The sequence below is a fragment of the Equus przewalskii genome, chromosome 20 (genome assembly GCF_037783145.1).
Source record: "Equus przewalskii isolate Varuska chromosome 20, EquPr2, whole genome shotgun sequence".
NCBI lineage: Eukaryota > Metazoa > Chordata > Mammalia > Perissodactyla > Equidae > Equus > Equus przewalskii.
This window is the reverse complement of record NC_091850.1, coordinates 1,423,505-1,443,800: the sequence shown is the minus strand read 5'-3', so window position 1 is coordinate 1,443,800 and position 20,296 is coordinate 1,423,505. Positions and strand designations below refer to the sequence as shown.

Genomic DNA, 20,296 nt, shown 5'->3' with positions numbered 1-20,296 from the left:
CTGGTGACTGAGCGAGAGGCTGGGTGTAATCAAGGTGGGACTGAGGACCTGGAGGGCTCCGCCTGCCCGGCTGCGGCACGGAACGCTCACCGCTCGAAGCTGTCAGCTTTTTGGATGACTTGTTCCCCCTTAGAGACAAGATGAGAAAAGGGAAGTGAAGTCTTCTTTAGGGGCACAACACGAACAAGGAGGCTAACGCTAATGCTGATAATGATGGTGACAATGTTATTGAGGAGGAGGATGTTGACAGCTGCTAATCTCTCTCGGCTCAGCCTTGGGCTCTTCACAGCCATCCTGTGAGGTGGGAACTATGACCACGCCCATTTGACACAGGAGGGAACTGAGGCTCAGCACTCAGCTGTGCTGAGCCCTGGGTCTGAGGCCAGGCTGGGACTGGAGCCCAGGCAGCTCCCTCTGACCCAGGACCTGTGAAGGGCCCAGCAGCAAGCCAGGCATGGGGCTGGGAAGGGGGGGGTAGGGGGGAATGTAGGGGGCTGCCCAACCAGCGTTTGCTATTTATGGCCATTAGCCATCACTTTCTCTGAATTCTGCGGTTCCAGGGAGGAGTGGAAAGAAAGCGGAGGTCTTCTAAAGCGGCCATTTTCCAGGCATCACTGGGCACTCTGAGTTTTAGAGCAAGATTCAGGGCCCTCCTGGAGCAGGGGCCGGAGGTCCTGGGGACGGGACCGTGACAAAGCTCCCCAGAGACGCTGATGGCAGCTAGGCCGGGGACGCCCAGGGCAGGCCCCTAAGCCCAGCAGGGGAAAGGAGTGTATGGCAGGGCTCCCAAGCCCCTCTGAGTTGCATTGCCCTCTCCTTGCTGAGGTTTGGGGCCCAGAGGCAGAAGCCTGGGATGAGAGCTGCCCTCTGGGATGTGGAGGAGGGAGGAGGTGAGCCCCTCCCTGCCCACCCCTGGAAGCCATGTGTGTCTCCATTCATTTACAGGCGCAGGCCACGCAGGAACACACAGCAAAGCCCCTGTCCTCACGGAGCTTATGTGCTGAGGGGGCACCCAGAGTTGGCCATGAGAACAAGTGACTTCTGATAAACGCCACCAAGAAGTTGAGGTGGGAGGAGAGAGGGAAGTGGTTGGGGGAGGTCTCTGCATAGGTGGCCCTGGATGTCACGACCTGATGGACCAGTGGGGTGTGTAAATTCAGAGGACTGCCAGACAGAGGGTGCAGCCAGTGCAAAGGCCCTGGGACAGGGATGAGTATGGGGGAAAGTAGTAAGGCAGGAGTGGGGCTGGAGTGGGGTGGTCCATGGGAGGATGCTCAGAGAAAAGAGAGGAGGCAGGCTGGGGCCCAGCACACCGGCACGCACGGTGAGGGCGTGAGTTGTATTTAAGTACAAGAGGGAGCTGGGGGTGACACCATCTGATTCCGATTTCCTATGGATACCCTGAAAACACCCTGAAGGACAAAGCAGAGGCTGGGACAGAGGTCCAGGGGGTGGTGGCTCCAGTGTGGGAGGGGGAGGAGGACGGAGCCCAAGGTAAGAGCTCTCTCTCGGCTGTGTTCTGTTTAGGGCGCCGATTGGACATCTGAATTGGGACAGACGGTGGGCAGGTGGCCAGGGGCCTCTAGAGCTCCGAGTCGGGGCTGGGCTGGACCCGCAGTCCGGAGTCCCTGGCATGTCTAAGGCCTATGGGTGGGGCTGGCTCTCGGCTGGCATCTGGGAACGAGGCTGGGAAACAGCTCCCTCTGCTGAGACACAACTTTCCCCCCAGGATGGGTGGCTCACTACTGTGCCTGAACGGTCTGTACAAACTATGTGCTTTATGCTAAAGCCCTGCTTTCTTCCTGGGAAGCTGGGATTCCGGTACATCTGGGCAGAGGGGGCCGGCATGACCAGCCCCAATAGAAACCCTGGGCGCTGAGTCTCTCAGGAGCGTGCCCAGGGGACCACACTTCACACGTGTGGTCACAGCTTGGCGACAGAGGAACTAAGTACATTGGGCAGGACCCCACAGGGAGAAGGCTCCTGGCAGCTTGCGCCTGGTTTCCTCGGGACGTGGCCCCATGTGCCTTTTCCCTGTGCCAATCTTCCTTTGCAGCCTTCTGCTGTAACCCATCCGCTATGTGCCGAGTTCCAGTGGACCATGAACCTGGGCGTGGTCTTGGGGACACCCAACAGAGTGGAAGGAACTCCCTGGGGAGCCAGTCTGGAGGAGTGGGCCCTGGAGGAGCCACCAGGGAGGTGGGAGGCGAACGGTGGCCGAGCCGGGTGCCAGCAGCCAAGGGAGGAAGGTGTGCAGAGGGGAGGAGAGGAGCTCAGACCAAGCACTCAACGGGGTGAAAGGGGGCCAGTGGGGACCAAGACAAGAGAATCCAGTGGCATGCTGGAGACAGACGCTGCCAGCTGGGGATGCGGTATGCCGAGGCGGAGCCGTGAGGGGTGACACCCCTTGTTTCCTGTGAAAGGGGCGCAGTGCTGTGGGGGCGGGGTGGGAAGCTTGTTTCTCCAAGTCAACCCTTTGATAACAGTGTCATCTCCTCAGAACGTGGGGTGACCGTTTCCTCCAGCTTGGGCTAAGCCACTGCCTCTGCTCTGAGCTTGTCCAGACCTGAGGCCCCGCCCGCCTCGGGTTCCTGCGAACCCCCATCTACCACCTGGCCACATCCGTGCGCCCACTGGGAAAATGTGGACGGAAAACTCCACGAACTTTAACATGAGCTTTAATTTGTTTTCCTTAAGTGCATTTATTGATGTAAACAGAGCATGTTAAGAGATCCCAGGGAAGAGCAGACTATGGCTGGTATGTTGGTTTTAATTCAAAAAAAGAGCAAACTATGATCCCAATGTCTTGGACTGACAGCAGCTTGGGGGTAGGCGGGGAGAAAGAAAAACACAGGCTCCCTGATGACGCCCCTCTGGCCTGGTTCCCTGGTCCAAGCTGTGCAGTCTCTGTGGGAAGGCAGAGCTGTCAAAGCAGAACCATGCGACTGCAGTCAAGAACCACCCCAGAAGTTCTGCGGTCAGTCTGTCACGCGGGCCACCTGGGGCCTCGGCCACGCCAGGCGCTGCCTCGCGCTCTTAGCCACGTCCAGCCGGGCGTGTGCGCATGTCCCCGATCACCTGGGTCTGCCATTAGAGATCAGAGACGGAATCACTTCATGGCACCACAGATCTGGAAAAATAAAAATCTCAGCTAGAAAGAACGTCCGATTTGGAGAGGCTGGGAGGACGAAGGGCGGGGGTGCTGGGGCTGAGGCGGGCGCCCCAATCGCAGCTGGACTGTATGTGGTTGCATGTTCGGGGTCACCTGTGGCGCGTCCGGAGTCCCCTTGGTGCTCAGGTGGGGACTGCCGAGAGGCCCGCTGAGCGTGCCCGAGGCCTGGCTGGACCACACGAACCTGGCGGTGAACAGGTGGGGCCACCCCATGCTTCTTTCCTCAGAATTTCCTTGATTTGTGCTTCCCTTTGGTTTGACAGTTAAAAAGAGAGAGGGGAAAAAAAATAACATTTTTGTCACTTGTCCAAAACTGAGAGAAGAGGTGAAGCGGGTGTCTGGCCTGTCAGGCAGATACTTCCTGGTCCCGATGTGGGTCGCCTCGCTCAGGGTACACAGCCGGCACTCCTGGAACCTTCGCAGGCCTGAGGGGGCCTCGCTTCTGTGGCCGAGAACATGGACGTGCTTTCCAATGGGGCTTAGCTGTGTCAAGGCCCAGAGATGGAGGCCTGCCCTGCTGGCTGCTGTGCACGGTCACACCTCGACTCCATCTTTCTCTCTAGTTACACGATGCTGGGCCGTTCAGCGGATGTGGCAGGAAAAATAGCAAATTCTTAACTTATTCCATCTCCAAAGTTGAAAAGATCAGACTGTTACTAAAATAAACGATTTCTCAATTGTGTTCTGGTGGCCGCGGGCCCGGTGGCCGCGGCGGGGGCGGTGCAGGGGGAGGGCCCCGGCTGAGTGAGGGGTTCACTCAGGACAGGCACAGTCAGCTCGGCTGAGCGGGGCTCAGAGTAAGGCGGCGTTCCTCACAGAAGAACACATCGGAAAAAGCTGCTCCTCTTCTGCTGGTCTGGTGTGATTTTGACTCCCTGGTTGCTCCCCTGGGGGCTGTTGCCCTCCTGAAATCACAAGGTTTTCTGAGGTTACGGCTGAGCACCATCAGCGTTACGTCTCTCAACCTACCCGTCTACCTATATCCACCCCATCACCACCCATCCACTTGTCACCTTCCATCCGCCATCCACCCATCCCTGTCCAACCAACCATCGGCCTGTCCACTCCCGTCCAGGTAACCATGATCCACCCATCCCCCTCCAACTAACCACCCACCTCTCCATTCCCCTACTCCCATCTGTCTGTTACCTTCCAACCAAACGTCCACTTGTCTATTTTCTACCCTTCCATCCAACCCTTCTATCATCCATCCATCCCACTGTCCCTTCCAGCCAAAAATTCATCTTTCACAACCCAGACCTGCTCTGCACCTACGACCCAGCCACCACCCTTCCCAGCCACTCATTCTTCTACTCACGTACTCACCCACCCACCCACCCCTTCCCACTCATCCTCTCAACAGCTTCCCAACCATCTGTTGGCCACCTCACTGTCTTCTTTCCCTCCTTCCTTCCCACCATTCAGCCCTCCTTCTTTCCATCTAGCTCCCCTTCTGTGCTGAGCACCGAACAGTGAGGCAGCCAAGGGGCAGTGACACTCACACTCAGTGGGTCTGTGTCCCTGTGCCAAGGCTCTGGCGCACCACCTCCCCACAGTCCTCCGCAGGTAGTGGAAGCTCTAAGCTCTAATCTTGTCTGCTCAGGCCTTACTGAAACCCATTAGCTGTGTCGCTTGGCACTGAGAGCCTCTGTGACCTGGTCCCCGCTGACCCCGGGAACTTAACACCTTGTTTGGAAGGTTCGCCCCCTTTTCTTTGACTCATTCCTTCTCATCTTTCAGCTGTGAGGTGAAACCTGAATTTACTCAACAGTACCTATCGCGTGCCTGTGCTGTGCCAGGCGCTTTTGTGGGCACAGGCATGCAGTGGTGAACAAGGCCCCTGCCTTGGGGAGCTGGTACTGTACTGGGGGATGCAGGCCTCGTGGGGAAGCAAGGACTCCCCACAGTGGGGAGTAATGAAGAGGAAGGCAGGGCAGGGGGAAGGTGCGTTTGATGGCCACATCTGAACAGAGACCTCATGGACTGAAGGAGTGAGGCCAGGGAGGGTCCAGTGGTGTGGTCATCAGAGCAGCTGTCCCCAGTGATGTCCACGCTCTCATCTCTGGAACCTGTGAGTGTGATACCTGACATGGCGGGGAGGATTTTGCAGATGTGACTGAGGTGAGATGGGGAGAGCATCCTGGATGATCCAGGTGGCCCAATCTAACCAATCTCGAGAATCCTTAAAAGCAGTGAAAGTTTCCCAGCTGTGGTCCAAGAAAGTGAGGTGAGGATGGAAGCAGGGGCAGAGAGATGCTAAGCAGATGGCTTGGAAGACGGAGGAAGAGAGTCACAAGGCATGGAATGCAGTGGCTTCTAAAAGCTGCACAAGGCCAGGAAATGGATTCTTCCCTGAATCCTCCAGAAATGGATGCAGCCCCGCTGACGCCTTGATCTCAGCCTGGGGAGACCTGTTTCAGACTCCTGACCTCCAGAACGTTAAGATACTACATGCACATTGTTTAAACTGTTAACTTCGGTACAAGAATTTGGTACAGCAGCTCTAGGACATGTAGCAGAGAAAGTTCAAATGAACATGAGGTGCTCCAAGAACAAGAAAACGCCAGTGTGGCTGGAGTAGAGGGAACGACATGGTGACAGGGGGGAGTGGGTGGCAGGAGCAGAGCATGAGGCCCAGGCGGCCTGGCGTGGGGGTGGAGCTGGTGCTCAGTGCAGTGGGGAGCACCAAGTGTGCTGACGGGGAGCGCCAGAGGTCTGGGAGTGGGGTGGGTGTTGGCAAAGCCCAGCTTTCTGTGATGCTCTCAAGAGAGATGGGGGCGTGCACAGAGCTGGCCGGATCAGTGACGTAAAAGACAGATATGAACTTGCAACGAGCAGATGAACGAGTTCTGGAGATCGAATGCACAGCATGGTGATGACAGTCAACAACACCGTATGACAAAGTTCACAGTTACTAGGAGACTAGCACTTAATTGTTCTCAACGCAAAGAAGAAATGATCATTATGTGGCGTGATAAGGTGTCAGCTAACACTACCGTATTGATCGTGTTGTAATGTGTAAATGTATCAACTCGACACACTGTATACCCCAAACTTACACAATGTTGTACACAAATTATATTTCAATAAAAAAATAGGTATGAAGTGGGAGAGGAGCTGCAACCCTGGATATAAACACAGTGGTAGGAAACAGGTAGAATTTAATGGCCAGTGAATTGTAATTCAGTTACGAAAGAAGAAGTGCAAGGGCCACGGCTGTGTGTCTGTGCTTCCTAACCCAGGCCTAGGAAGGACATGGCATGTTCTGGAGGCAATCAGCAGGCCAGTTTCAAAAGCCAGGCAGAGTGTCACCGTGATGCTCAGCATAACTGCCAGTGGGCAAAAGTGAGTCAGAAGGATCATGAAGAATCAAAATTTTACCGTCATACTGAAGAGAAAAGAACTGTAAAAAAATTACAATTGTAAGAAAGTTTTCGTAAGACAAGTACATTGGTTTACACGGGCTGTTTCCCATTTTGGCCAAAGAGCTGCTATTACATTGATTGTGTGCCTTACGATTCAATTCACAGCATCTCAGAATTATGAAAACAGATTTAAATCAGATATGACCTACTTGAATGGTGTTTTGTATCATACGTGCAATCTTATATGACCAGACGTAAGACGAGCCACAAACAGAGCTTATGCTCTTGTCTCAGACAACGGGGAGAGTCACCTGCCGGGAAAGAGCTGCCACTGGAACACTCACGACAGCACTTAGGTGCTGAACACGCCCAAACACGGTGGAGAGTTCCGACTCCACCAAGAACACACTAGTTACGTGGGTGCTGGGGACTACGCGACTGTTCGTGTGGTAAAGAAAAAGCTGGAAGAATGAAAGGGTGGATGGGGCGGGATTGAGGCAGGACCTCCTGGACGCCTCAGGGCCCTGGGACCCACTGAAGGTCATAGAGCAGGCACAACTTGGAGAACTGAGGACTGGAGGGCAAAAACAGGCTAGGACCTGCCAGACTCGTCAGGACGGAAAGCCAGCAGTTATCAGACACCGTGCTGCTGGGCCATCATCTCCTGAGCAGGACGGCAAGGGCCACGTAGCCTCTGCTAGTCCGTGTGCTCAGACGGCAGTGCCTGGCGCCCAGCAGCTCCAGGCCTCGGAGGAAGGAGGGAACCCATGAGTGTGTCTGGGGCCAACGCCCCAACCACACCTGCTAACTGCCCCCCCTTTCCCAGCCACGTCCTCCCAGGTCCAGCGTGTCCAAAAACACAAAATCTGCCTGGGGATGCAACACGCCACTGAGGCCAAGGCCAGCCAGCACCAACTGGGACATCTGTGGGGATCTGGGAAGGACACACACTCACCAATTTTTTGTCCATTTTTGCTTTGATGTCTCTGGCGAGAGTGAAAAATGCCTGTGGGAGAAGCACACCGTCAGTATGCCCGGAGCAAGAAGCCAACAGGCTGTCTGGTTCCTGGCCGCCGCTGCGGGACCAGTGTTAGGGCGGCTTCCTGGGCATGGGCCTCTGCTGTCCAGACCCATCTCCTGTCCCTAGCAGGCTAACTAGGCCCACCCAGGCCACCACCCACCCTGAGACAATGACCCTGGGAGATGGGATCACCCTCGACTGGTCAGAGACGAAGCTGAGGCTCGGAAGGGCCAAGTGACTTGTCCGAAGGCACCCAGGGCTAACTGACCAGTCCGGAAGGATCCAGGCAGAGGACCCAGCTCTCCATCCCTGACTCCTTTGTCCCCCTTCTGACGGGCAGGGCAGGGCAGAGAGAAAGACAGGGGGCTCTTTGGCCAAATATGCTTCCTTTTGGGTCCTGGCCCGGCAGGGAGGCCTGGAAGGGCTGGATGGGTGAAAGGCTCATCTTCCCAGGGACGGCGATGGCTCAAGCTGGCTGGACCCCAGGCTGCCGCTGCCGTCACAGCCTCCTGACCACTTCCTCCCTTCCCTCATCCACTCTCCTGATAATACTAAGCCCCACTCTGGCACCAGCCCTGCCCCTGGGCCTCACACAGAGATGACTCAGCCTCAGCATTTGCACCCGAGGGGCTCCCGGTTTGGTGGGAGAGGCAGAGTCTCAGCAAACAGCCCTGTGACATCGAAAGCTGTCATGGAGGGTGGCTCAGGGTATGGGGACACCTGGAGGGGTGGGTCCAAGGGCCTGGGGGACAGCAGAGTCTTCCCTGGGGAGGGGCCACTTGGACTGGCCCTGATGGGAAGGGGGGGTGTGAGGGAAGGGACCGCAGCACAGGCTTGGGGGAGGGTGTGGCACAGGTGGCTGGGGTTGGCTGGGAGAGCCTTCTGTGCCAGGCATGGGGCCTGGGCTTGGGAACGATGTGGAAGAGCCTCTCTGGAAGGATCACTGGCACAGTGGGATGGAGGGAAGGCAGTTCAGCTGCGAGGCTGCCATTGTCTGTGGAGAGGAGAGGGTCGCCTGGGCCAAGGCCCTGTGACAGTCTCCTACTCTTTCTGGGCTTGAAACGGGGCCTGTGTGGGAGCTGGGCCTGGGTGCCAGGCAGCTGGGACTCTCTGAGCCTCAGTTTCCCTATGTGTGAAACTGTGCCTGTTCCCCAGGCAACCCAAAAGTCGGTGAGATGATGCTGTAGTTGCCGAGCTGGGGCCTGCAGCTGCTGCTGTCAGCGGGGCAATGCCCCCAGGGCCACCTGGGCCTCTCAGGGGCCTGACACATGGTGCTGCCCAGGAAGTGGCAGGTTGGAGCCTGTGGCCAGTCCCTCTGGGAGAGCCTCCCCAGAGGGTGCAGCCTGTTCTCAGCCCGAAAGGGCCAGCGCTGCAGGCTTATGTCTCCCCACAGGGCCCAGTGCTCACGTTCTCCACGTTGATGTTGGCCTTCGCGCTGGTCTCCATGAACTTGATGCCATAGTCCAGGGCCAGCTGTGAGGGAGGGACACACACACGTCAGTCACCAGGGGCCCCCGACCCCCACGCAGCACCCTGGCGGGGAGCTGGGGGGGGGCCAGGGTGGGCCGGGGCCATGGATGTGACCTCCTGGGTCGCTCCCTTGAGTTACCAGTGGAGAGCAGGTGGGGAATGTTCCTGGCAGGAGGGTGGAGAGGGCCTGGATCAAAACACGGCTCATCCTCTGCTCCCTGTGCCTGAACGGGTCCCAAGGCGCGGCACCGTACGGAGCATGCAGAGCACCCCTGGAAGCCCTGGCTGCCTGCATCTTCAGCCGGGAGTGTGCTCTCCACCCTCCTCCCCACAGCACGTGGCCCCCTGGGGCGGCCGGCTGTCCAGCCAAGTCCTGCGTCCTAGGACCCCCTCAGTCTTGGACAAGCCAGGAAGCAATCAGGGGTGCTCTGGGGTGGGGCAGGGCAGGGCTGGCCTCCATGTGGGAAATCCTAAAACCCTGAGGTCCCTCTGCCCCAAGGCTCCAGGTGGTGCCAGGTCCAAGCCCGCCACCATGCCCACCTTTTCTCCCCGTTCCTTGGAAACTTGTCTCTTGTCATTTACGTCGCACTTGTTGCCAAGTATCATCTTTTCGACATCTGCAGAGGCGTGCTGACAGAGAGAGGGGCAGATGGGGAGGTGAGGGGTGCGGACAGACTGGACCACAGGCCAACTCACAGCCTGTCTTCCAAAATGAGAGTGGGGGCTGGGACTGCTGGGCACATCCCTGTGCAGAGGACAAGCTGAAGCTGAGAGAGGCTGAGTGCCCCGGCCCATGTCACAGAGCTAACGCCAAGACCGAGTCCAGGGTTCGGGCTGCTACTCTGACCAAGTGCATGCTTTCCCGCTGCTGAGGACAGCTGCCCTTTGGGCCGCGTCAACCAGACTCCTGTGCCCATCCTTGGGCTCCTGGTGGGCTCTATGAAGGGTACCCTCTGTACCTCCCTTGCTTCCCAGGTGCTCTGCTGGAGGCCCTAGCTGCTGTCCTGGGACATTCTGCCCAGCTCCAGCTCGCTCTTTGGGTTCCGAAATGGGCTGTGCCTGTGGTGGTCACAGGCCCCAAAGACTGGCAACCCTGGTGTCCCCTTAACTCTGCCCTCAGGCCTGAAAAGGGCTCCTCCTCCAGTCGCCCCCATACCCCAGGGGAGGGGTGTCACTTCTGAAGACCAGGGCATGGGAGGGGACCTCCTGCCTTCTGGTCTCAGTGAGCACAGGGCACTGCTGGCTGACTAACCTCCTGCTAACCAATGGCCCTCTCGCCTACCGGCCAGAAGCAGAGAGCTTCCTCAGAGACCAGCAGGAGGCCCTCTTCCTCAGCCAGGGCACAGCCTCCTGCCAGCAAATGTGGGGTTGTCGGGGGCGGGGGGGGGGGGGGGGGTGCGGCGGCCTGGTGCTGCCACCTATCAGTGCCGGGGCAGGGAGTGACGTGACCTTTCACCGGGCTTTACAGAAGGGTGAAGTTCTCTGGCCGCACCTCAGACCTGACGCCCTGCCTGATGAGTCATCGAAAGCTGCCAGTGCCACCGTTCAGGGAGGCTCTGGGGTGCAGGTGAGCTCTTCAAGGAGTGGGCAGGGGACGGCACTGGCTTTGGCTAGGGGAGGTGGGCTGGCCCCTCCCTTTCCCTCCGTGGTTCAGAGTCTCCTGTCATAGGCAGCAGCTATCTGAGCGTGCTGGCCTGCACACGGGGGCTCACATCAATCAGCTGGCTCACACCCTGCTCCGCTGTAGCTCAAAGTATGACCCGACACATCATCTCACCACGTCACCAAATACAAGGGTCACGTCGGTTCTGGAACCTCCCTTCTCTAGAAAGCACTAAATGCTCAGAGTAACCCAGAGCTCGGATGTCTATTCTCTCCTGGTGGTGACATTGCCTAGCTGGGCAAATGGGCTCTCAGGTCTGGTCTACTGAGGAGGCCAGGCCAGCATGCAGTTTCCAGGGCTGACCACCTGGGTTCCAGTTCTGCCATGACTAAACCCCCCAGCTATGGGGCTCATGGTGAGTCACTTCTAGGTGTCTCTGTGCCTCCATGACCTCATCTGTAAGCCAGGGCACTCCGGGGTGAGGAGAGAGGAGAGAACCCCTGGAAGTTCGCACACATGGCAAGAGCTGTGAGCCTTACCTCCTCAATATTCCGAATCCAGTTCCGGATGTTGTCAAAGGACTTCTCGTTGGTGATGTCATAGACCAGCATGATGCCCTGAATGGGGGAGACAGACACCTGCTCCAGACAAGCTGCAAGCTGAGTCGGGGAGGCCCAGCAAGGTGGGGCAGCAGGGACCCCTCCAGGCGCCCTTCCTGCCAGATCCCCACCCTCCCTCGCTGGTCTCCCAGACTCGTTCTGCCCCCTTAGCCACCGAGGTGACCCTTCTGCCTCCAGAGCAGACCCCACCACGCTTGTGTTTACAGACGAGCGCTGCTGGCTCCTCGCCCCGGCAGGATGATCATGGCCCACCTCCTTTCCGCAGCGCCCTGTCCTGCATGTGTTCCATGACCCTGGTGCCCACCGAGCTCCCCTTCACGCCAATCCTCTGCCGTGCTCAGCCTCCTGCAGGCCTTTACTCGCCCCTCGCCCTGCCCGAGTCCTGGGCTCGGCCAGCGCCACCTCCTCTGGGTGCCCCAGCATCAGCCCTCATCTGGTGCCTACTCTGTGCCAGGCACCACAGCGGGATGTCTATAAGTTCACAATGTGACAGGAGACAACTAATGCTCCCTTACTTTGGGACCCCAGGGGCTGCTACGGTGAGGACAGAGAGGATGATGGGCTGCAGTGCTGGCAACATTCTCTGCACTGTCTCACACGGTCGCTGCTGGCCACATGTGGCTCTGGGACACCTGAAATGCGGCTGGTGCGACCCAGGGGCAGGATTTCCTACTTTAACTGAGTTAAATTTCAGATTGCCACACCTGGCTCGTGGCTTCCTTATGGGTTAGCCCAGGTCTAGGAGGACTGCCAGCCACAATCATCTGGGGGCTGGACAGGGTCTCACAGATGGCTCAGTGCAGCCTCATCAAGGGCTGGCTGAGGACGAGGCACTGGGGATGGCCAGCTGCACTGGCCCATCCCTCTGCCCTCTGCATGGACTAAAGCAAAGCATGGAACTCCAGTGAGCCTTGGGTTCCTCCTCTGTAAAATGGGGATGACCCTGGTGCCCCCACTCGGGGGTATATGGCCAAGACCGGGGCCTGGTGTTTGGGACAGGGAAGGGCTCAGTGAATGGGACAGTGGGGGCTATTTCAGCCTAGACAGGGCCAGGGCCCACATGAGGCCACAGAGAAGCCCCCCAGGATCCCAGTGCCCCGTGGCCCCTGCCCCCTGAGCACAGCCAAGTAAGGGGAATTAATAAATTAATTTTAATGAGACGTGTGTGCTAAGGTTGCAACCCATGTGACCGAGTGTCTATGGTGGTCCAGACGCTGCATGGAAGGGTCTAAAGACTTCATGCTGCCACTCATCTCCATCATCTGCTGATAGCTCCTGAGCCCCCACTGCAAACCCAGCACCAGCCCAGGCACAGAGCACGTGGCAGTGACCCCAACGTGGCCCACCCCTCACAGACCTCGCAGCCCAGTGGAGGACACAGGTGTCTCCTCAGTTAAGACGGGGTGCACCACGGAAAGGCGAGGTACTGTGGGAGCTGGGAATGGGGAGATGGCATCCACCCTCACCACTGCTGGGTCACAGGCCTGTCCTCCACCCCACTTCCTGAGTCAGGAGACAGAGCTCAGAGGGGCACCCAGGACAACCCTGCGTGCCAAGCCAGGTCCAGGGGCTCTGCCTCCCGCCAGACCCTCCGGCAGGACCCCGGCCCATCCCAGGTCTCCCTCCACAACTGGCTCAGGCCTGGCCCGGAGAAGGAGCTTGGTAAAAATACTTAAGGGATGACAAACGAGTCTTCCTGTCACGTCATCTTGCCTCAGGCCCAGGCAACAAATATAATGGCCAACAGCCCAGGGCGACTCAGCTCATGGACGAGCTTCAAGTTCTCGGTAGCAAATTCCACAGAGGGTGAGGCGGGCCTAGGTGTCGGGGCATGCCGTCCCCCATCTCACTGGCCTCACCTGAAGAACCGGCTGCCCGTGTCTCCCTTCACTCCCGAAGAATCAGGCTTCCCTAAACCCTGCATTGTCTCTGAAGCCAGAGGGGATGCATGTGCGTGGGAGTGCGGGTGGGGCACGCAGCCTGTTCTGAAAATGGACCCAGGCCCAAGGACTTCCGGGGAGCCAGAGCACGGGCTCCCCAGAGACATCCAGGTTTTGGTATCCAAGGCAATGATGTTCATTTTGACTTAAGAAAAGACAAAAACAAAAACACCCCGTCCATACCATTGCGCCTCTGTAGTAGGCTGTTGTGATGGTCCGAAACCGTTCCTGACCAGCTGTGTCCCTAAAGACAAGATGGCATGTTAGTGATGCTGAACAAGAACCATCATCACGGCGGCAGTGAGGGCACTGCCTGGGAGGGATGCGGGCTTTCCCACGGCCATCTCCTGACTGATCACCCTGCTGTGGGGCAGCACCCCCATTCTCCCTCCTTACAGAGAAGGAAACTGTGGCTCAGACGGGTTAAGGTCTCCCAGTTGGGGATGCGGCAGAGCCACCAGAGTCACTGGCCTGCGTGCTCACTCTCTTCTGCATCTGGGCTTCCTGGAGATTCTCCCCATGGTTTCCGCATCACAGAAGAACCAAGGTCAGGCATGGACCTTGCATGTGAAAGTGCTGGTCACGTGGCACAAAAACACAGCCCTTGCTGGTGGGCTGAGCCAGGCCGACTCGGTGGGGCTCAGGAAGCACTTCCACACTCATGACCTTGGTGGAGGCCAGGCGGAAAGCCCTTCCTCATCGGTACAGAGGCAACAGGTGGGAGAGACATGCCCATGCCCAGCCCAGCTCCCGGCAGAAGGTACTCAGCATGGGGTTTAAAGGTGACCTCACTGATCGGCCAGAGCCATGTCTTTTGTCTCGGGGCCCAGGGCTCCTCCCACACCCCTGCACGCCCCTGCGGGCTCCGCCCATCTGCACTGTACAGAAGCACCTCATCTGGGGCTAAGCTCGCCTTCTGTCACCAACAGCAGGCGACTTTAGTGGTTATAGTATTTTATTCTCAACCATGGTCCTGGTCCAGAAGAGTTTTAAGAAAGTCACTAACCCCACTGAGATCGCCAGGAGCAGAAGCAGGAAGACAGGAAGAAAGGAAAGCGAAACTTCTGCTTGCTAACACAGTGTCACTTTGGACTTGGGCGCTGAGGCTCCAACGCACTGGGAGGCGAGGAACTTCCATGGCTCATAACTGACGAGGAGGACAGACGGACACAGAGCTCTGCAGGACTGACCGGCATGAGGCCTCATTCAGATCTCGATTCTGAAGTCAGATTCAGAGGTGGACACCACTGAAGTCGAGGGGACCGCCCGACAAGCGGGGCGATGCTGCACTGAGACTGCAGAGGGCAGATGGGCTGTGGGTAGGGCGGCCCTGCAGCCCCTCTCACAGGCTCCCTCCCACCCGCCGGCGCCTGCCTGAACAGAGGGACTGAGCCGCTCTGCCAAATGTGACTTCTCTTTATTCCGCTTAGGGCTCCTGCTTCCCTGCAAGTGATGTGGCTGCAGGGTGGGCTCCCCTGCCCCTGACCATCCGAGCTGAGCCTTCCTGGTGCAGCGGTCAGCAGACTGGAGTCAGCGCCACTGACGGGGACTCACAGCTTCTCTAATTTCATGTGGCATGGGAAGCCGGCCCCAGGTGAGTGGAATGGAAACAGGCCTTGTTACTAGGCCTGGCCTCAGCTCATTTATGGTTTTGGGGTTTCAGGTCTGCGTCCTAGGAAGTGAGGCCTGGGCTTCCCCGGGAGAGAAAGAGGAAGCGATGTCAGGCCGTCTTCAGCGAGCTGACAGGCTCAGAAGAATGCCAGGCCGGGGCATCTCCCCATCCCGGCACCTTCACCGCCACCAGGCGTAGAGGGCTCTCTCAAGCTCAGTGGAAGCAGGCCGCTCTGAAGGCCAGGCCCAAGCAGGGCCCACACTGGAACGCTGAGCCCCAGAAGGTGCTGACACAGACTCTGGGCCCCAGCAGCCAGCAGACCACAGCTCCTGGGGCTTCTAACAAAGCCCGATGTGTCCAGCTGGGCACAAAGAGATGGAGGCCACAGTCAGAGGGAAGGGAGAGGGGCCCTAGGAACTCCTGGCTTGAAGCGCTCACCAGGCGAAGTGGCTGATGAAGACACTGACTCTTACCATATCTGTAGTTTAATTCTCTTGCCATCGAGCTCTATGGTCCTAATTTTAAAGTCAATTCCTGAAAGAAAAGAAAAAAAGAGGTGCATTACTGTTAGCCCATTTCCCAAGCTGCATCTGAGGCGGGCACTGCCAACCCGTGCAGGGAACAGTGGCTGCAGCTTATAGAGCACCTGCCTGGTGCTGGGCACGTGGGGTCTCAGAATCCCCCACAGCACAGCTGGAGGCACCTGGAGAACTCGCTCCTCTCACGAAAGCAGAAGCTGAGGCTCAAAGGGGGACAGGAGCCACCCTGAGTGAAGCCGGCAGCTGGCAGAGCTGGCGGGCAAACCCAAGAAGCTGAGGTGCCAAAGACTTGCTCCCTCCCCACAGAGATGGCCTCGCTGAGTGGGCAGCAGAGCCCTTGGCAGGCCTCAGACCCATGCTTCCTGCCACCCCACCCCGACCCCCAGGGCACTGGGCCCGCGATGCACCACGATGTACATGGGTCTCCAGCTTGCACACATGCTGTTCCTTCTCTGCAGGTAGCCCCGCCCCACCCACCCGTCAGCCTGGCAAACTTCTCCTTCTCCTTTGAGATCCGCTAGGACACCCCCCAAGAAGGCTTCCTGATCCTGCCCTCCTTCTCTCCCAGCCACCGGCTGCAGGCCCCTTTCCCCAGGACCATGGATGACCTCTCAGCCTCCTGGGCCGCTCTCCAGGCTCCTACTGTTGCCCCTCAGTCACCTCCTCAGCTTTAAAAGGCACAAACTCAACCACATCACAAAGCTAATCCCGCCTCCAAACCTTCCAGTGCGTCTCCCAACAGATGAGCAGATAACAAAATGTGGTCTGTCTGTACAACGAACTGACTATTACTCAGCCGTAAACAGGAACGAAGCCCTGACACACGCTACAACAGGGACGAACCTTGAACACACCACGCTGAGCGAAAGAAGCTAGACACAGAGGGCCACACACACGTTTTCACAGGAAAACGTCCAGGACAGGCAAATCCATAGAGACAGGAAGCAGATTAGTGGTTGCCAGGGGCTGCAGAGGGAATGGGGAGATGGGTGGGGTTTGGGGTTTGTTTTTGGAATAATGAAAATTTTCTAGAATTGACTGTGGTGATGGTTGTACTCTGAATATACCAAATTGTACACTTCAAGTGGGTGAGTTGTATGGTAGGTGAATTATACCTCAATAAAACTGTTAAAAAAACCCCCAAAACACCTTCCAGTGGCTTCCCACTGCCTCCTTGGCCCCCGCAGACAGAGCAAATAGTTGCCAGTGTGCTCCGAGGTCCTGCCTGACCCGCTCACCTCTCAGCAGCCATGGTCATGCCCCCCTCCACCCACACTGTCTCCGTAGCTGATTCCCAAAGAGCCCAGGCGCACTCTGGCCTCAGGGCTTTTATGCTTGCTCTCTCCTGTCTTGGAATGTTCTTTCTTTCCATGGCCACCTGGCTCCCCCTCCCTTCACTCAGGTCTCTGGTTGAGCCACCTCCTCAGGGGAGCCTTCCTAACCATCCGCATTTCTCTCCCCTTACCTGCTTTTTCTTCTTCATGCACTTACCCCTGACATTGTATATTTGTTTCTTTGCTCCACGAACCCAGGAGTAAAACTTGTTCATGTGAATGGCCTGCGTGGAGGGGAAATGGCCAAACCCAGCCTTTGGCGCAGGGTGTTTGTTCTCAGTCTCCCCCTGTGAAGACCTGAGGCTCAGGCCTGGCCGGACCTCTCAGAACCCATCATGGGGATGCTAATTCCGGCCCTGCCCACCTCAGGAGCTGTCCTCGGGACAAGAGGGAAGCTAAGCCTGCACTTGAATCGTGCCCACTAGAAATCAGCCCCTTGAGGGCAGGGACTCACACGTCTTTCTCTCGGCTACACCTCCAGTGAGTAAGCACGGCCGGGGCTGAACACGCATTTACTAGAAGCCAGTCGCCCTGCACACACACCTGACTGCAGACTTCATGGCATTTCTGCCTCCCTCTGAGCCATCTGAGCCATCTCTGCAGCTCCGACACCCAGGCAGATGCCTGGTCTGCAGCCGGCATGCGGGCAAGCTGGCTGGATGAAAGAACTCAGAGCACCGGGGGCTGCGTGGTGCCGCACAGTTTCTGTCATTCACCTCCTTGAAGGAACGAATGAAGGGGGCCCTGAGAAGGCGGTGGGGGCAGAGCCAGGCTGGGAAGAACCAATTCCAGGGAGCCACAGGGCCAAATTCACACCACAAATGATCGATAGAGCTTATGAGAACAGGCTTTTGCAAAACGAAACCTGGGCAGAAGATGAACAGCCACTTAATCCCAAATCTATAAAGAAAACCCAGAGGTACACTCAGTGCCAACAGAGTCGCCCTTATGCATTAAGTTGTATTTCAGCTCGAAGCGGCCCAGGGTTGTCGCTTCTCCACCTCCTGTCAAGATGCACAGGGACATAGGAAACCAGGAAGCACTGAGCCCTACGGCATCGCTCTCTCCCATCCTCCTCCTGGGCTACAGTAACAACAAATTTAATTAGGAAGTGTAAACTTTAAGAGGCCTAAGAATGAGGAGGCCATGACTGCAAGGTCAGAGTGACACACCTTCCTAGAAGACAGAGGCCTGAAGGAAGGCCATGTCTAATGAGAAGAGTCCCAGGTTACGTGTCACCTCCACCTCCCTACGCGACCTTGCCCAAGTCACACCCTCGCCTGCAAGTGGAAGCCAGCGTCCTTGGAGCCCTAAAGCGCTAGCTTGAGCTTTCTGGTCAAGAATTAGAAACCAAATGAAAAACCCAACCAAACTGACCCTACTAATGCTTGTGCTGCACAGGAAGTTTCTGATGCTGGGAAACTGAGGCCTGGGCTGAGAGCGAGCCACCAGCTGCCAGGAGTTAAGATCTTTTTGACTAGGGGGGATGCAAGGGTTACCCCAAAGTTTGACCTTGGAGTTGGGGAGGGGAGGGAGCTGAAACACCTGAGCCCAGGGGAGGGCTGCTGCCATGAAGGAGCCATCCTGCCTCCTCTAGACGGCTCTGGCAGCAGGGACGAGCCCCTATTCGTCACACAGTTCTGATCCTCAACCACCTCACCTGGTCAAGGCAGAGGGCACCACACTCAACTACAGAAACAGGGCTCAGAGAGGTAAAGTGCTTGCTCAAGGGCAAACAGCAGCTGGAAATCAGGCATTATGATTTCCAGGATAATTCCCTCTACATTGGCACCTAAGTGTTTTGCAAAGTGCAGCTTTTGGAAGACAGCAAGGATGGAATCAGCAGCTCATAGTGGGGTTCAAGCAGATAAGCTGACTGGGTTTACGCAGGGTAAAGCAAAGCCCCTTCCCTAGGTTCTCTCCATTTGCGATCAACTCCTGGGCTTGGTGACCATTCTCCCACTTCCCCACTGCGGAGCACGGCTGCCTAGCTCACAGGCCACTCTGTTTGGCTGATGTGACTCCCAGGTCAAACGTTCATGAAGGCAGTGGCTGTCTTTGTGGCGTCGGGCAAAGTCAGCTCTGGATGTCGGAAGCGAGGAGTAGTAAGCCATTCTGCTTAACCACAATGTGGGCTGGCCCTACGGGAAAGGCTGTTCTGCAAAGTGACAACCGGTGTCCTGGCCTCAAGATAGGGAAGTCAGGGCGCTCTGTGGCACTGGCTGATTTTAGTTTCTTACTGGAGCTTTTATCTGGAATCTCTTTGGGGATGACAGGCCCCAAGGCAGGCAGCTGTTGCTGTCACCCTTCAGTGGGATAGAAGGCGGGGCAGGGAAAGGCTTGGGACTCCCTCTCAGCATTCCTTCTAGAGGAAACGCAGCCATGGGGGAAACAGGGTCAGGAGGAGAGACTAACCCCTGAATATTCCAGAGGAAGAGCGGGAGAGGTGTGGGTCGGAGTCCTGGCTCCGATGAGGATCAGCTGTGCTTGACCTGGGGGCGAGCGCTCACATCTGTCTGGGACGACTGAGCCTTTAGTTTTGGGGTCTGACACACCTGGGTTCAAATCCCATCCTTGCCACCTGCAGACTGTGTGACCTTGGGCGAGTCCCGTGTCCTCCCCCAGCCTAACCTCTCCTCTGTGCCATGGGCTCTAACAGCATCTAACGTACAGGACTGGCGAGTGTGATACGCACACAGCAGGTGCTCAGTAAGATCAGATGTCACGGTCCTGTTCCCACAGCCAGCTCCCCGTGCCTCAGTTTCCACTGCTGTTAAGACGCGGACCCCAAAGAACCGCTTCTAGGGCCGCGGCGAGGACAGAATGAGATGACGGGCGCCGAGACCCCAGCCCAGGACACACGCTCCCCGACGAGCGGGCTGGGGGTCGGGCCTCAGCCTCCCCTCTGTAAATGGACACCTGGTCCTCCCCATGGCCCGGGAAGCCCCACGCGGCGGCGGGGCAGCCGGTCCTCTCCCCCTGGGCCCCGTGACCCTCTCAGAGCCCTCAGGCCGTCCGGCCCGGCCGCTCCATCAGCCCCCAGCCCTCAGGGGCGCGCCCGGCCGCTCCGCGACCCTGCTACCTATGGTGGAGATGAAGGTGGAGTTGAAGGCGTCCTCGGAGAAGCGGAACAGGACACAGGTCTTCCCCACCCCCGAGTCCCCGATCAGCAGCAGCTTGAACAGGTAATCGTAGGTCTTCGCCATATTACACTCTCTCCCCGACGGGAAGTGCGGCCCGTGCCTCGCCACTGGCCGCTGGCCCCGTCCATCAGCACCGCGCCCGCCCCCCATTGGCTCCCGGCCCGTCGCGCGTCACTGCGGCCGACGCCCGCCCCCTCGCTCCGCCCGTCGCGGGGAGACCTGGGGAAGGGGCTAGTGGGGCGCAGAGCCGGAAGCGACCGAACGTGCCGCTCATTGGCCGGCGCTCGGGACAGGGCGGGCTGCGATTGGCCAGCAGTGAGGACTCGAGGGGCTTCAAATAGGGACCTGCGGGGGCGTGGCATCTCGTGTCCCCGCCTTCTCCCGACTCCGGGGCGGCCCCGCCCCGTCCCCTGATGGGTGGGGAAGGGCGGGGAGCGTCGCCAACGGCTCCGCGCGCTCGCAGTTCGTGGGCGGGGC

The 20,296-nt window shown here is 57.9% G+C and overlaps 1 protein-coding gene across 5 annotated transcripts; it reads right to left on the bottom strand.

The window, feature by feature from the left end:
* Positions 1-2,682: 2,682 nt before the first annotated feature.
* Positions 2,683-20,294, bottom strand: RAB8A (RAB8A, member RAS oncogene family). Of its 5 annotated transcripts, none has more exons than XM_070586441.1 (10): positions 19,759-20,294; positions 15,277-15,337; positions 13,375-13,435; positions 11,171-11,248; positions 9,569-9,658; positions 8,966-9,031; positions 7,493-7,543; positions 6,554-6,575; positions 5,148-5,256; positions 2,683-4,077 (listed from the first exon to the last, which is right to left on the bottom strand). In XM_070586441.1, the coding sequence occupies exons 1-10, from the start codon at positions 19,967-19,969 to the stop codon at positions 3,945-3,947; spliced, it is 882 nt and encodes a 293-aa protein (XP_070442542.1). In that variant the 5' UTR covers positions 19,970-20,294; the 3' UTR covers positions 2,683-3,944. The 5 variants fall into 5 exon arrangements, with proteins under 5 accessions (XP_070442542.1, XP_070442543.1, XP_070442544.1 ...); XM_070586442.1 differs by having other exon boundaries at positions 5,148-5,241; XM_070586443.1 differs by lacking the exon at positions 5,148-5,256.
* Positions 20,295-20,296: the final 2 nt, after the last annotated feature.